General features: G+C 37.5%; 1 protein-coding gene and 1 pseudogene across 2 annotated transcripts; one reads left to right on the top strand and one right to left on the bottom strand.

Moving 5' to 3' along the window:
- Nucleotides 1-13,651, bottom strand: part of LOC132141586 (tubulin-specific chaperone D-like) — a 38,375-nt pseudogene that overhangs the window by 10,672 nt on the left and 14,052 nt on the right.
- LOC132151642 (zinc finger protein 750-like) lies at nt 9,656-13,499 on the top strand. Of its 2 annotated transcripts, none has more exons than XM_059559902.1 (3): nt 9,656-10,010; nt 11,032-12,320; nt 12,459-13,499. In XM_059559902.1, the coding sequence occupies exons 2-3, from the start codon at nt 11,089-11,091 to the stop codon at nt 13,057-13,059; spliced, it is 1,833 nt and encodes a 610-aa protein (XP_059415885.1). In that variant the 5' UTR covers nt 9,656-10,010; nt 11,032-11,088; the 3' UTR covers nt 13,060-13,499. The 2 variants fall into 2 exon arrangements, with proteins under 2 accessions (XP_059415885.1, XP_059415895.1); XM_059559912.1 differs by having other exon boundaries at nt 11,035-12,320.

The raw sequence follows: 13,651 nt of genomic DNA on the forward strand, positions 1-13,651 counted from the left end.
CTGTAGTTTGCCATGGATCATAAACGCAGCCACAGCGCGTCAGAGCATCGGGACTCTCCAAGACCGGCAGATATTGATTAACCAGCTGATCCGTATGGCAACAAATGGATGTAAACAAACAATAAATGGCCAAAAGTACGTGTACACCCAAAAAACACACCCATAAGTACTTGTTCAGCATTTCATATCAAAATCACAAGCATTAATCGCTCCCATTGTTTAAAGTGCATTCGTCTTCAAGCTGTCGTCTATTAGCCAATGCCAACCAGCTGCAAGAAACCAGAATCTAGATGAACTCAAATCCTTTAAACAGTCACTCCTCCGTGAAACATTTGTGGTAGAAGTACTTTATAGTATAATATAGAAGTAGAAGTTATATACTCTGATCGCCATGTTAGCATCTAAGGTTATCTTCATGGCAAAAACTGAGATGTAATAAAATAAAAGTCACTAGAGTTCAAATAACTAAATAAAAGTCAAGCAAACAGAAAAACACAGCAGTTAATTTTTTTTTAAAATTAATTAATGCAAATGTAAAGAGGTTTGGTTGACTCATTGGTAACTGGGTCATCTTCAAAAGGCATCTTGGAGGAGAGGGAGAGAGATTTTCAATAAGGCCACAGACTGAAATAAAAAAGATGAGAGAAAACCAGATCAGGGAGTAAAAAGGCAATTACTGAGTCTCTGTTTTGTTGCATTGTAACGTGAATGATTCAGAGACATCTGAAAAAAAATTTATTTTCTCTCTACTAATCCATTAATTCTTAAGACACTGGACAAAATGTGTCTCTAAACTTTATATGTCAATAGTTTTAAAAATGCGAAAATTTCCACTTTAAATCAAGTCAATTCCCAATGAGTCTCACATAAATTTACAATTTCATTTCATTTGATTAAATTTTCCATCAAAATAGTGACATAAATAAATTAACTGACATCTCTAAAATCACCTGTAATCATATCACAACTCTGCACTTATGATAAAAATATGTTTTTTTTTTTTTGTTTTTTTTTTTAGATTAAATTTAACTGTTTCATATTCCCAAAAACATCCATAAAGAATCTTTCTAAACTTGAAGATTTCCTATCTTAAAATTTTTCTCAAAACAACACGTACGAATGGTAATTCTTAAAAAAAAATCTTAAAATTTATTGGAAATAAGCTATTAAAGTTAATATAACCTCCTTTTTTTTAAAGCCCCAAAGGTAAGAAGCTCAAGGGTGGTGTTGGCGCAGTGGATAAGACACATGCCTTTGGTGTGAGAGACCCAGGTTCGAATCCACTGTGAGACACCAATGTGTCCCTGAGCAAGACACTTAACCCCTAGTTGCTCCAGAGGCGTGCGACCTCTGACATATATAGCAATTGTAAGTCGCTTTGGATAAAAGCGTCAGATAAATGTAAATGTTAATAAACTTATGTTTCAAATATTAAGCATTATAACATAACACTAGACACATATTACTATGGATGTGCACAAGACCTCAAATGACCAGCAATGAAAATTATGCATTTCGAAATTCTGGTGTAACCTATTGTTCTGGGCTGTGAGCTCATAGAGAGGCACGGGATAGCACCGTGACGGCTGTGTAAATCCATTCCTATGGCCATGGGCAGCAGTTGGTGTAACACTGAAATCATCAAGAAAGACAAGATGCCACAAAATTTCACTTGGTCTTTTTGTGTAGAGATGAAGGAGATGTGTTGAGTTTGGCATATATTAACAGACATATGGAGCTGTTCTCACCAGTGTTGGCCATGTATTCAGGAGCCCAGACAGTTCGATTGTGCAGAGCTTTTATGGCCAGCTCTCTGATCACCCTGATAAAAGCAAATACAGCCGCAGTTAAAAATATAAAACCAAAGAATCCACATGAAATTGCACACATATACTTACCCATCGCAGTGATTGACTTTCATATCCACCAAGTGGTCAGTTAAGGGTTTGGTGCATATTCCTCAAAACCAGCAATGTAGACACTGGGAAAAAACAATCGTAAATTAGTTTTACACAACCACTGTGCTACTTTAGGACACATATGTCAATAACAACAGTTGTGAGTTGTTCATAATGTATTTGTGCACATATGTACTGTATGTGTACTGATGGTCATATATTAGGGCTTTTTGGAGGCACATTTGGAGAAGTTTTTTTTTTTTTTTTTTGAACCTGGCACATTTCTTCCCTTAGTTTTGTTTGTTTAGGCATATACAAACATGCCAATCATGCTCAGATCTATACCAAAAAAGAATCAGTCCAAAATCGCCTGATTGAAGTGGTCTCATCTTGAATGAAAATAAACTTGAAAATGCCTTAAAAGTGATACTGTTTCTTACAAACCCGCAGCTTTTTGCTTCATAAGACATTAACTGATGGCCTGGAGTGGTGTGGATTACTTGTGGATTATTGTGTTTTTATCTGCTGTTCGGACTCTCATTCTGACGGCACCCATTCAATGCAGAGTGTCTATTGGTGAGCAATTGATATAATGCTAAATTTCTCCAAATCTGTTCTAATGAAGAAACAAACCACTGAGGATAATTACTTTTCAGGAAATTTTTGGGTGAACACATCCAATGGTTTTTAACAGCATGTCGTGCCATAAGCCTTGAGTATGGCTCTTTGCTCCCAAAGGCTAGAATTTTTCACATTGCTCTTTTAATACATTAAGGTGTCACATTCAAATGGTGACATTTTTCTGTAGGGATGGTAACCTCTGCTTCACTCATTGATGCATTCAAAACATACCGTGACTGTGCTTTAAACGGAAGTGATCTGAGGAATGGGGTGTATGACTGATCTACCTGCTGCTGTAATGTTAGCAGAGTGTACTATGAAGAACAATTGGGTTCAATTACACATGCCAAAACAGATCTTAGTCACACACTGTCACCTTCTTACTCCTTACATGATAGTTAAGTAGCAGTTATTCAGGTTACCGACCGTGAAATAGTCCTATGCTATAAGAATCTCTATGCCAAGGGGGAAGGTGTCTTGTGAAAACAGGATATCTCAGAGGATCAGATTAGAGATATACATACTCAGCAGGCTTCACAAAAACACTACATATCAGTGCAGGTGTTTATAATGAAAGTGACGTGACATGTGGCCAAGTGTGGTGACCCATACTCGGAATTAGTGCTCTGCATTTAGCCCATCCAAAGTGCACAAATCCAGCAGTGAATACACACACACACACACAAAAGAGAGAAAAGGAAGCAAACATTAAGTTTCATGTAATCTCTTATGTATGCAGTAACATTATGTGAAATTAAAGCTGAAGTGTGTCTTTTTTTACTTTCTCCTATCCAGAGGTTGCACTGTATCATTTACCAAATTTGAAAGATATTACTTCCAAAAGCCAATGATGTCCCTTGCTTTTGCTTAAATGCAAATTGGAGGTGAAGAAATCATGGACTAGTGTCTTTGAATATTAGATTACAAAAAGACTATTTAACTATGAATTCTGTGTGAATGAATGGCGCAGACGCAAGGTTTTTGTTGACTTTTTTATGATCTATAATAAACATTGTAAAGAGTGCGTGGTGCTTGCGGTGATTTCAGTGTCTGCCATCTCACTAAATGAGGACATAAATACATGAACAACATCCCTGGAACTGCTCTGAGAGTCACTTCATGAGCATTTTACCGTTTCATTTAAATAAAACACTACTATCGTTCAAATAAATCAATTAAGTTGTTTGTATGCATTCAGATAATTAGACACGCTTTAACACAGAAACTTTTAACAAACTGAAGTTAAATAGTATAAGTTTCATGATTTTGATTAATTAGGAATGTTTTTTCTGAGTAGCAACATTCAAAAAATGTGAATGAAATTTGGGGAAATAACTAAACAAAATGTAATTTAGGAAAAAATAAGAAATTAAAATAAATAATAATTTCATAGGTCCAAGATGCAGCTCACACTATTATTTGCTAGGTAAAAAAGCTTTTATTTATGCAGCTCCGTCTGATTGGAATCGTCTTCAGTCTAAATTAAAGTGACAAAATTTGCTGTCTTTGGATCATTTTAAAACAGTTATTAAGCAAATGGAAGATGACTCAATGATATGTAATTGTGTTGTGTAAATTTCTGATGATACTGATTGGCCATTTTGGCCAGGACACTCCTGGGAAAGAGATTTTTAATCTCATAGAGTCTTTTCTGCTTAAATTAAGGTTAAATAAAAAATAAATCAAACTTTGTGGTGTGAAACTGTTGTAACACTGACTCAACCAATGCTTGCAGTTTAGGGTTGAACTACCTTATTTTCTGACTAATGAAAGATGGATTGAGCGTTTGTACTCAGACTTAGTAACCAGTTTGCAAATTTTTACACACTTCACCTTTAAAGAGTTTCAAGAGAAACTCACGGAAGCGGCCTTTCTGCGGGTGATGTACCTGTCAAATACAATTGCGAAAACAAGTGCACTGTGAAAGTACAAGCAAATGGAAATGATAAGTGATATATATAAACTGAACAAAATTATAAACGCAACACTTTTGTTTTATTCCCCATTTTTCATGAGCTGAACTCAAAGATTTAAGACTTTTTCTATGTACACACAGGCCTATTTCTCTCAAATATTATCCACAAATCTGTCTAAATCTGTGTTCGTGAGCACTTCTCCTTTGCCGAGATAATCCATCCACCTCACAGGTGTGGCAGATTAAGATGCTGATTAGACAGCATTATTATTGCACATATATACTGTATATAATGACAACAACAACAACAACATCAAAATAATTAGGACAACTGTGAAAAGTTTTGTGCATCCTAAATTTTGGCATTCACTGATTTCATTAGTTTGAGAACCTGAGGTGACACGCTTTCAGTGCTTTCACTCAAACATGTGCTCATCTAAACCTTCAGATCTTTCACCCCTAGTGATAAGGCATATCACAAACAAGCATGTACTTCTCATCTCAAAACTCATCTATCATTTCAGTGCCCCCATAAGCCTGTTACACTCATCCCTTTATTCCAGCACTCCTCCTCCTGAGTCGAGGTGTGTGAACGTGTCCGCAAGGTATTCCCACTGTCACTCACAGCCTGGGAGAATGAAGTACACAAACATACACACGCACAACCCTACGGGCTTAACACAGCCGTGCTGGTTTCAATGAACAACTGATCGTGGCCTGGAGCAGCATAAAATGGACAGAGACTGAACATGCAAGCAGAGCAAGACGTGTCACTGTTATTGTTTTATAATAATGTCTTGCATTCTTCTATAGATTACACAATCTCCAGGAAATAATTGAAACATGCTGCCTGTGCACTGTAAATTTCTTTAAGCTTAAATGGATAGTTCTTCCTTTGGAATATTTTCTTCTATCGAACAAAAAAAAAAACATTAAATTTAATGCAATTAAAGTAAATGGAGACTGAAGCCTAGAAGTCTTGTATACCTTACTATTCCAAGGCTTTTAAAGTCATACAATAGCTTAATGCGAAGAACAAACCAGTAGTTGTTATTCACTAAAAACATTCACTAAACAGACTGACAGAGTCAAAAACTTGAATCAGGTTCATGAATTAATCTTGACCTGTTTTGTAAAACTGCACATCCAATACACTGAAAAGATTTGGTTCGCTCACAACCAGAAACTTCTACTTTTTTTTTTTTCGTATGAATGCACAAAGGAGACATAATGAATATAATGCATGAGTAATATTAAATCATTTTAATGTGCTTTTGAATCATTTGAAGCTTCAGCCTTCATGTACTGTAACTGCAATAAAAAAAGACCTATACAAAATCTCCATTTTTTTCTGTTTCCCTGAAGAAAGAGTCATACAGGTTTTCTGGGTGAAAGTGTCCAAAAAGTCAGAGGGGACCATAGTTGAAATATATATATATATATATATATATATATATATATATATATATATATATATATATACATACACACACACACACACACACTCCAAAATCAAGGAAAAAAACAATAAACAAAAAACAATAGTGTAGTTTCATGCAATGACACAGTTTCTGAAAGCGTCAGTAAGCTCATAGAAACAACCTTTGACTGCTGATGAAATTAGAACAGGACTCGACAGGCCTACAGCCTGCATGCCAAATTGCGACCGAAACCCACGACAACAGACGAAACCTGGCAGCACCGTGTGGATAGGAAGGAGGGTAGTTACGGGGAGGGCCAACAAACTGAAGTGCACAGTCAGTTACACACAGGCCCACACTTGTCCCAAACAGGGAGGGGGGCCCCATCGGAGCATCTCTCAGCTGTCATTCTTGTAATATCATTATGGTTTTATGGTGACTGAAAGGCTTACTGTTGAACCTGGGAGGGAAAAAATGCTTTCTGCTGATGAAACTCTTATGCTGAGCTGAATCACCACTACATCACCACACAAACAGAACACGGCAGAATTAGTAGAAGAATTACAAAATACAGTTACGCAGCAATGTTAAATACAGCAAACCCATAACCATAAGTCTGAGTGGTAATAATACAAGCAAGCACCACAATTAAAGCAAATAGACAACTTTTTCATGGGACACCACAGAAAATATGTTAGCTATCTGAAAAAGACCCATTAAATAATGCTTGCTGTCTTGTACCAGAAAGATCTGGACTTGATCGAAAAACATTTCATCTAAGTTAAAAGAACACAATGATTGGTGATAGATAGTTAATGCTACAGTGAAACATAAAACAAAAAGACCAACATGATCTTTATACGTTGACCCCATCAAATCTGTGCACATTCAAATCCATTCTACAGATTTCCCCCAAAAATCAGTCATGTGTATCAAAGCAGTACTGAAACTTGTGTGCCAATGTTTGTTGAAATTGCAGTGCATTTTAGACCCTTGGTTGTCAATTCATATTTCACACAAAAGCATTCATAAGACTTGATATATAAAGCATGCAAGTCATATATACTACAAAATTTGGCTTCTACTGTGTAAGTTTTTTATTATTTGAATCTACAGTAGACCTCTTCAAATGATTACATTTTGGGACGAAATATGAATGCAATTTTCTGTCTAAATTATCAGCTGTGCGAGGTTTATCTTTTTTTTTTTGTCAGGTTTGGTAAAGCATATGTTCTCCTCTTTTTTTCCACAGATTATGGTTGTTGCTTCTCACTCCATTTTAATTTTGGTAATTTACTAAACCAACAGACTACACTATATATCCTCAGCAGGGAGAGGTTCTGAACTGCGAGAGGTGTATAAACTGGTTTTAAGGCTGTGAATAAGTACAGCCAGGCGAACAGGTATGAGAAGAGGCTGTTGACCGTTTTTACACATTTATAATACAAGCCTTAACTTTCCTCCTGGAAGTTCATTTCTCATTTAAAAAGTTTCCAGAGATGTTCACAAAGTAAAATAGAACAATCCGTTCTTGAGATGGAATTGTGTCAAACAGCAGTTTTCTTTCAAATATAATTTGCTGTGACAGGAATTTTCTTAAAATAATTACCAGGTAGTATTGTAAAAAAAAAAGGTCCATTCCCATACCACATTCTGTACCGCTTGCTGACTGAAACACAAAGAGCCCTCAGTAGAGGGGCTGCAGCCACACTAATCAAATTACACAGCCTAACCTATCCTAACTTACAAAAAACAAAAGGTATTTTCATTGGAGAGAAAGTGTAACCATAAGGTCAACAGAGCCACCCAGGCTGAGCTGTCATTTTCACCCGTCACTGACATCAGATCAGCTCTCTCCACAGTTGGTTCTGGTGGAAAGAGCTTTCATCCTGGAGAACATCCAAAAACATCTTCACAAAGATCTAAGAAAGGTCACTCCAAACGCTTGAATAAACAGTGGGCGTACAGGAGTTCCATCAAGGGTTGAGAAAAAGTATGTGTGTTTTCATATATTCTCATTTTAAACTTGACCTGATCCATTAAACCACCACACAGGAAGTCTAATGAACTGGACTATTTAAAATAATTAAATTAAAAAAAGAGCCAACAGTAATATATTACATATATTATTATTATTATTATTTTATTTTAAAAAAAATTAAGCAAACAGTCTGCATCACAAACTGTATGGGACAAGCTATTTACAAAAAAAAAAAAATAATAATAATTAGTACTATTTAGCAAATTAAATGGCATAAATAAGACATATAATGTGTCAGTAAAGCACAGTGGTTGAGGTGGTGGTGGGTTGGTACATGGTAATCTGGTTGACATAAGGCTTCAGTTCACTCGGGTCAGATGCTCGAGTGAAAGCCCAGCACACGTAGCAGGTAGCATCTCATACGTTTGATAGCAAACACTGCATGCTCCCTTTTCTCATCAGAGCTTTTAGACTTTTAGAAATACAGACAAAATATTAATACACAAAAATAATTAGTTTTGTAATCCAAAATATTTCAAGATTCATATATTTATTTGATCAAAATACAACTGAAACAGAAATACTGTCCACTATTATTACAATTTGAATATATTTTATATATTTTATAAACACTGCATGCTCCCTTTTCTCATCAGAGCTTTTAGACTTTTAGAAATACAGACAAAATATTAGTACACAAAAATAATTAGTTTTGTAATCCAAAATATTTCAAGATTCATATATTTATTTGATCAAAATACAATTGAAACAGAAATACTGTCCACTATTATTACAATTTGAATATATTTTAAAATTTCATTTATTTCTGTGATGCAAAGCCGAATTGCTACTCTCTTCAGTCTTCAGTGTCACATGATCCTTCAGAAAGCCTTCTAATATATTGATTTAATGCTCAAGAAATATTTCTTCTTCTTATTGTCATTGTTGAAAGCTGTGCTGTGTAATGTGACACTTTAGAATTATTTGAAGAATAGAAAGTTCAAAATAACAGCAATTGTTTTTTTAATAAAAGTCTTTTGGAACATTATAATTGGGTGGTGTTGGCGCAGTGGATAAGACACATGCCTTTGGTGTAAAAGACCCGGGTTTGAATCCACTGTGTTACACCAATGTGTCCCTGAGCAAGACACTTACCCCCTAGTTGCTCCAGAGCCGTGTGACCTCTGACATATGTAGCAATTGTAAGTCGCTTTGGATAAAAGTGTCAGCTAAATGAATAAAATGTAATGTAAATGTCTTTATTGACACTTTTGATTGAGTTTTCCAGCACTCTTTGAGTTTTAATTGCTCAAAACATATCTTTTAAACTTTTTTTTTGGATTAAATAGTGATTTAGATTATAGAACAGTCATAATAAAATGTAAGTGGTGCACAAATAGACGCAAACACACGAGAGAGAGAGAGAGAGAGAGAGAGAGAGAGAGAGAGCGAGAGTATTGATAGTTGACCTTTGGAAGAACCTCATTACTAGGAACGGTCTTCTAAAATCTAAGGTGGAGCCGAAATTTAGTTAATGATTCATGCTGTATATGCAGATAGACGTAAATCAATTTTCAAAACAACATTAAAATCTACCATTAAATTTGGTTGAATTACACAAAGATCCAGATCTGGCAAAAATAACTGCATTTTCATAACCATACTGAAAGACACTTCATATCAGGCACAGTGCACATTTGGATTCATGCAAATCTCGCTGGTTGTCCTCAATATCTCCACACCCCTCTGACAACATCCTCAAACCTGCTTCACACCTAACTCTACCACTCCTGGGCTAATTCAACCATGCAGGCAAACAAAAGCCACAAACAGCCTTGTCTGTCTTCTCATATATGTGGATTCTCACTAGGTGACAGAGGAGGCAATCTAGCAACGTATCGTGGCTTGGGGCTTGCCTAATATCAGGCACATTGATGCTGCCTCAGGGCTCTACTGCTTGGGCACAGACTCCACCCCACAGAGTCAACACCTCAGAGAGAACGTGAGAGACTCATCAGACTCATCAGAAACTAGACTGAGCAACCCGCTCTCAAGGACAACAACATCAGCCAAACTGTTCCACTGTGGGACCATCATACGATTCAAGAGGTACGCTGTGGACACACATCCATCAACGATACATCCAACATCCCAAACGTCGAGTCTAAATACAGGTAAGGCCGCAGTTTCCAATGGCAACTCTTCTTATTGCTGCTCACATGTACTTTAAGCAATTGTAAAGGCTGAATTGCTGATGTACTTCATAGCAGGTGTTTCTGTGGTATATCTAAATTGCTGACTATAGATGCACCTGCTAGTCTACATCTGGTAGAAAATATTCTAAATTATTTGCCGTGTGTTTGTACATATACTCATAATTGTTGTTCATATACTCATAATATTTATCTCTTAATAACCAAAGAAATCAGAAATCTCTTATTATGATGAAATCACAATATATCGGTGTACCCACAGAAGAATGACTAAGAACCAAAAACAAGGAAACAAGACATTAAACGCAAAATTTAATTTTACAATAAAAAAGCCTTTTAATTTGTGCCTTGAGGAGGGAGCGGTTTCGAATGAAACATAGGAGCAAAACCTGAGCCACCACTTCTTGCAACAGCTTGTGACAAACAGGTTCCTTAAGGTGGAGTCATTTTCTGCATAACTTACTCTTTCTTCAATCTTCTGCTTCCCAATACAAACCTTCAGGCCTCAAAATCTTTTCACACTTACTGGACCATTAGGTATCCTGATTGTAGTGATTGTACTTTTCAAAGTAATTTCCATCAAGTACTGAAGCAGTCCAGTTTGTTTCATATGTTATAACAGATGAAATATCATTCCAATAGCTCTAGTAGCTTCTCTACTTTTACAGTTTAAGTGAGATACATTTTTAAATGTTTGGAGTTTGTATCCTGCATGGTCATGGGAAACAGGTGTATGTGGTTTCCCACGCCATCAGGTTTTAAAAAGGGAAGCATGTTCCTACAGGCCTACCCTGGCTTTGGCAGCGCAGCTAGAGCATGTCATGCTAACACGCAGGCCGAAAAAAAATACATAACAGCTACAGCCAAGTTGAAAACTTTATTTTTATTGGGTCAGTACCATTCTGACCCAACAAACAGATGGGGCTTTGCTCCAGGGTGTGGTAGAACGGTTAATTATTATTATTATTCTTTCTGTTGCCAGAAGAAGGCTGACAAACCACGCAGCATTGGATTTCAACATTGGATTTGAACATCCAGTATGGACACTCTCCAGGGAAGAAAACCAAAAAAACCCCATTACATTCCCCGCCCTCCTGGCAAACCTTTCAAATACCAGTGCTTCCAGTGTCCATTTACCTGCAACATCAAGTCTCATCTCTTCAACCACATGAAGTATAATCTGTGCAAGAACTCCATCTCTCTGGTGTCTCAGCGCATGGAACAGACTGGGAAAACACCCAGAGCTTCCCAGCATAATTTCCCCTTCAACTACAAGAGTAAAGAGCCTCCCCTAGAAGATGAAGCCAGCAAACAAATAGAACGGATCAATGACAAGGTTGAACAAGAGGAGATGGGTAAGGGAACAAGAGAAAAGCCTGAAAGTCCCATCAAGGAGGTCACTAAAGATGTCCCTGAGCCAATCCGTGAGGCCAGGGACAAAAATGAGGGCATGGACATTCGACAGAACAAAATATCTTCAGCGTTCTCACCAGTTGCACGAACATGTGAAAGTGAATCTCTCTCTCGGTCTCCACACAAAGTTGATCAATCATCTTCATCCATTCCTCAGTTTTACCACCAAATGGCACCATGGGTTCCACCTGCTTCTACAGCACCTCTTCTTCCTCTAATACCAGACTATCCTTCATACATGGTACCTGAGAGACCCTTGAATTCTCTCTACACACACTACTCACACAGCCAAGCAAACACCCCAGCCTACCAACTCACAACTCGAGAGACCCAGAGACCTCTAATTCCATCACCTTTGGTCCAACCTAGTACTCCCCTTCTCCATCCTTATCACTACAGATACAGCCATCCTATTATCCATGGTCCACAGCTACCCTACAGCCTCTACCAACACCCTGATTTGTCCATGTCCTTACAGAGAACTAGGTATCTTCCTCTGGATGTGTATAGCAACAGATTTTATCCTCGAGAGTATGGAGGGCATCTAGTACCCCTATCTCATCCTGGCTCTTACGGCAGACTTCCTGAGGACAGGGCTTTCCAGGAGAACAGTACAGTAGACAAAGGTACTCGTAGGAGTCCTTCAGAAGGGTGTGCCGCCTCCGGGTCTCCAGACAGGCCAAGTACTGCAGATGTAACCCAGCGGATCACAGTTTCATTTAGACACGCTTCTCATGGGGAGTCACTCCCAGTCAATCAATCACAGCATGCTGATCCAGGGGCTACTATAGCAACTGAAATCTTACTCAATAAATCATGTGGACAAACTCTAGAGAAAATGTTACAAAAGAAAGAAAGGTAGGTTAACTCCATGTTACACTTTACATCACAATCATACAAAAGAATATCTGGTTAGGTTGCCCACAAACAAATGAATGATTATGCTATTCTTTACATAATTGGAAAAAACATTGGTATCTTGTCTTATCTTTCTAGGAATGAACCACAAACCCCAGCTTCTGCAAGAAGCAGTGAGAGTTCATCAGAAAAGGAAGAGGAAGAAACTGAGGAGGAGCCAGGTCCTCTTAACCTTTCCAAGAAGGACCGGGCCATATCCAGCAACATGACACACCACTACCCTGACCAAAAGATCCATTATGATTCAGAAAGTAGGGAGGATAACGCACCGCTCAACCTCTGCCTCAGGGTACAGTCCAACAATCAAGCCTTGCCCAACACCACAAGCTCTGAAACTCCAGAAAGACAAGCCATTAAAAATGCCGATGTATGCACAATTGTTCCACCTAGAGAACAAGAAATAGACCCATGTGACCAGAGGCACACCGCCGCCTTTGCTTTGTGTCAGCTAGCTAGCTCAAAGGACATTATCAATGACTCTTCTATTGGCCAACAAGAAACAACTGAGGGCCAGAACAGTCAAAGTCTTCCTTCCAAGAGCTCAGTCAAAGACACTCCAGACACATCAAAACAGAGCACACGGGCACTGGGACAAAAACGGGTAAACTGTAGACCTCTGAGGCACACTACCAAAAGAGCAAAGGTCAAAGAACCTGCTCGAATGCAAAGAAAGAGGTAAAAAAAACTGCTGATTCAGAGATCTCAAAGTGTGGACTGCTGCAACTCAAATACAAAGGAGCAATGCTCAAGATCAATACTCAGGAGACTTTACAGGAAGACGGCCGACATCTACATTGAAGTCTTAAATTATTATTCTATTTATGTCTGTAAAATTGCTTGTCATTAGAGTTCAGAGGTCATGGGATCAATTCCAAGGGTACGCATGAATTGACAACTTTAATGGAAGCTGTTTTGGACAAAAGCATTTGACTAATGCATAAATGTAAATATAGATATTTCCAAAATATTCTTAGTGTACAACATTAAGCAATGATTGTAAGAAAAAGGCAGCCCACATTGTACACTGAAAATTGTGTGCGCTTTGACAAAACATGTAATAGATCAGGAAGCTGGGTGGTGGCATTTTTTTTTTAAATAAAGGATCTTGTTAAACATGAAGTATTTGAAATAAGTGTTTGCATAAAGTGAATTATCTTTGCTTAAGAATATTTTTGAAACTGAGTACGGTGTAGTGGATGTACAATGATTATAGCAATGATATTACAATTTGTCAGTGGAAAAGTAAAACTCAAATCAAATAGCTTTCAAAC

The sequence above is a fragment of the Carassius carassius genome, chromosome 1 (genome assembly GCF_963082965.1).
Source record: "Carassius carassius chromosome 1, fCarCar2.1, whole genome shotgun sequence".
In the NCBI taxonomy this organism is placed as follows: Eukaryota; Metazoa; Chordata; class Actinopteri; order Cypriniformes; family Cyprinidae; genus Carassius; species Carassius carassius.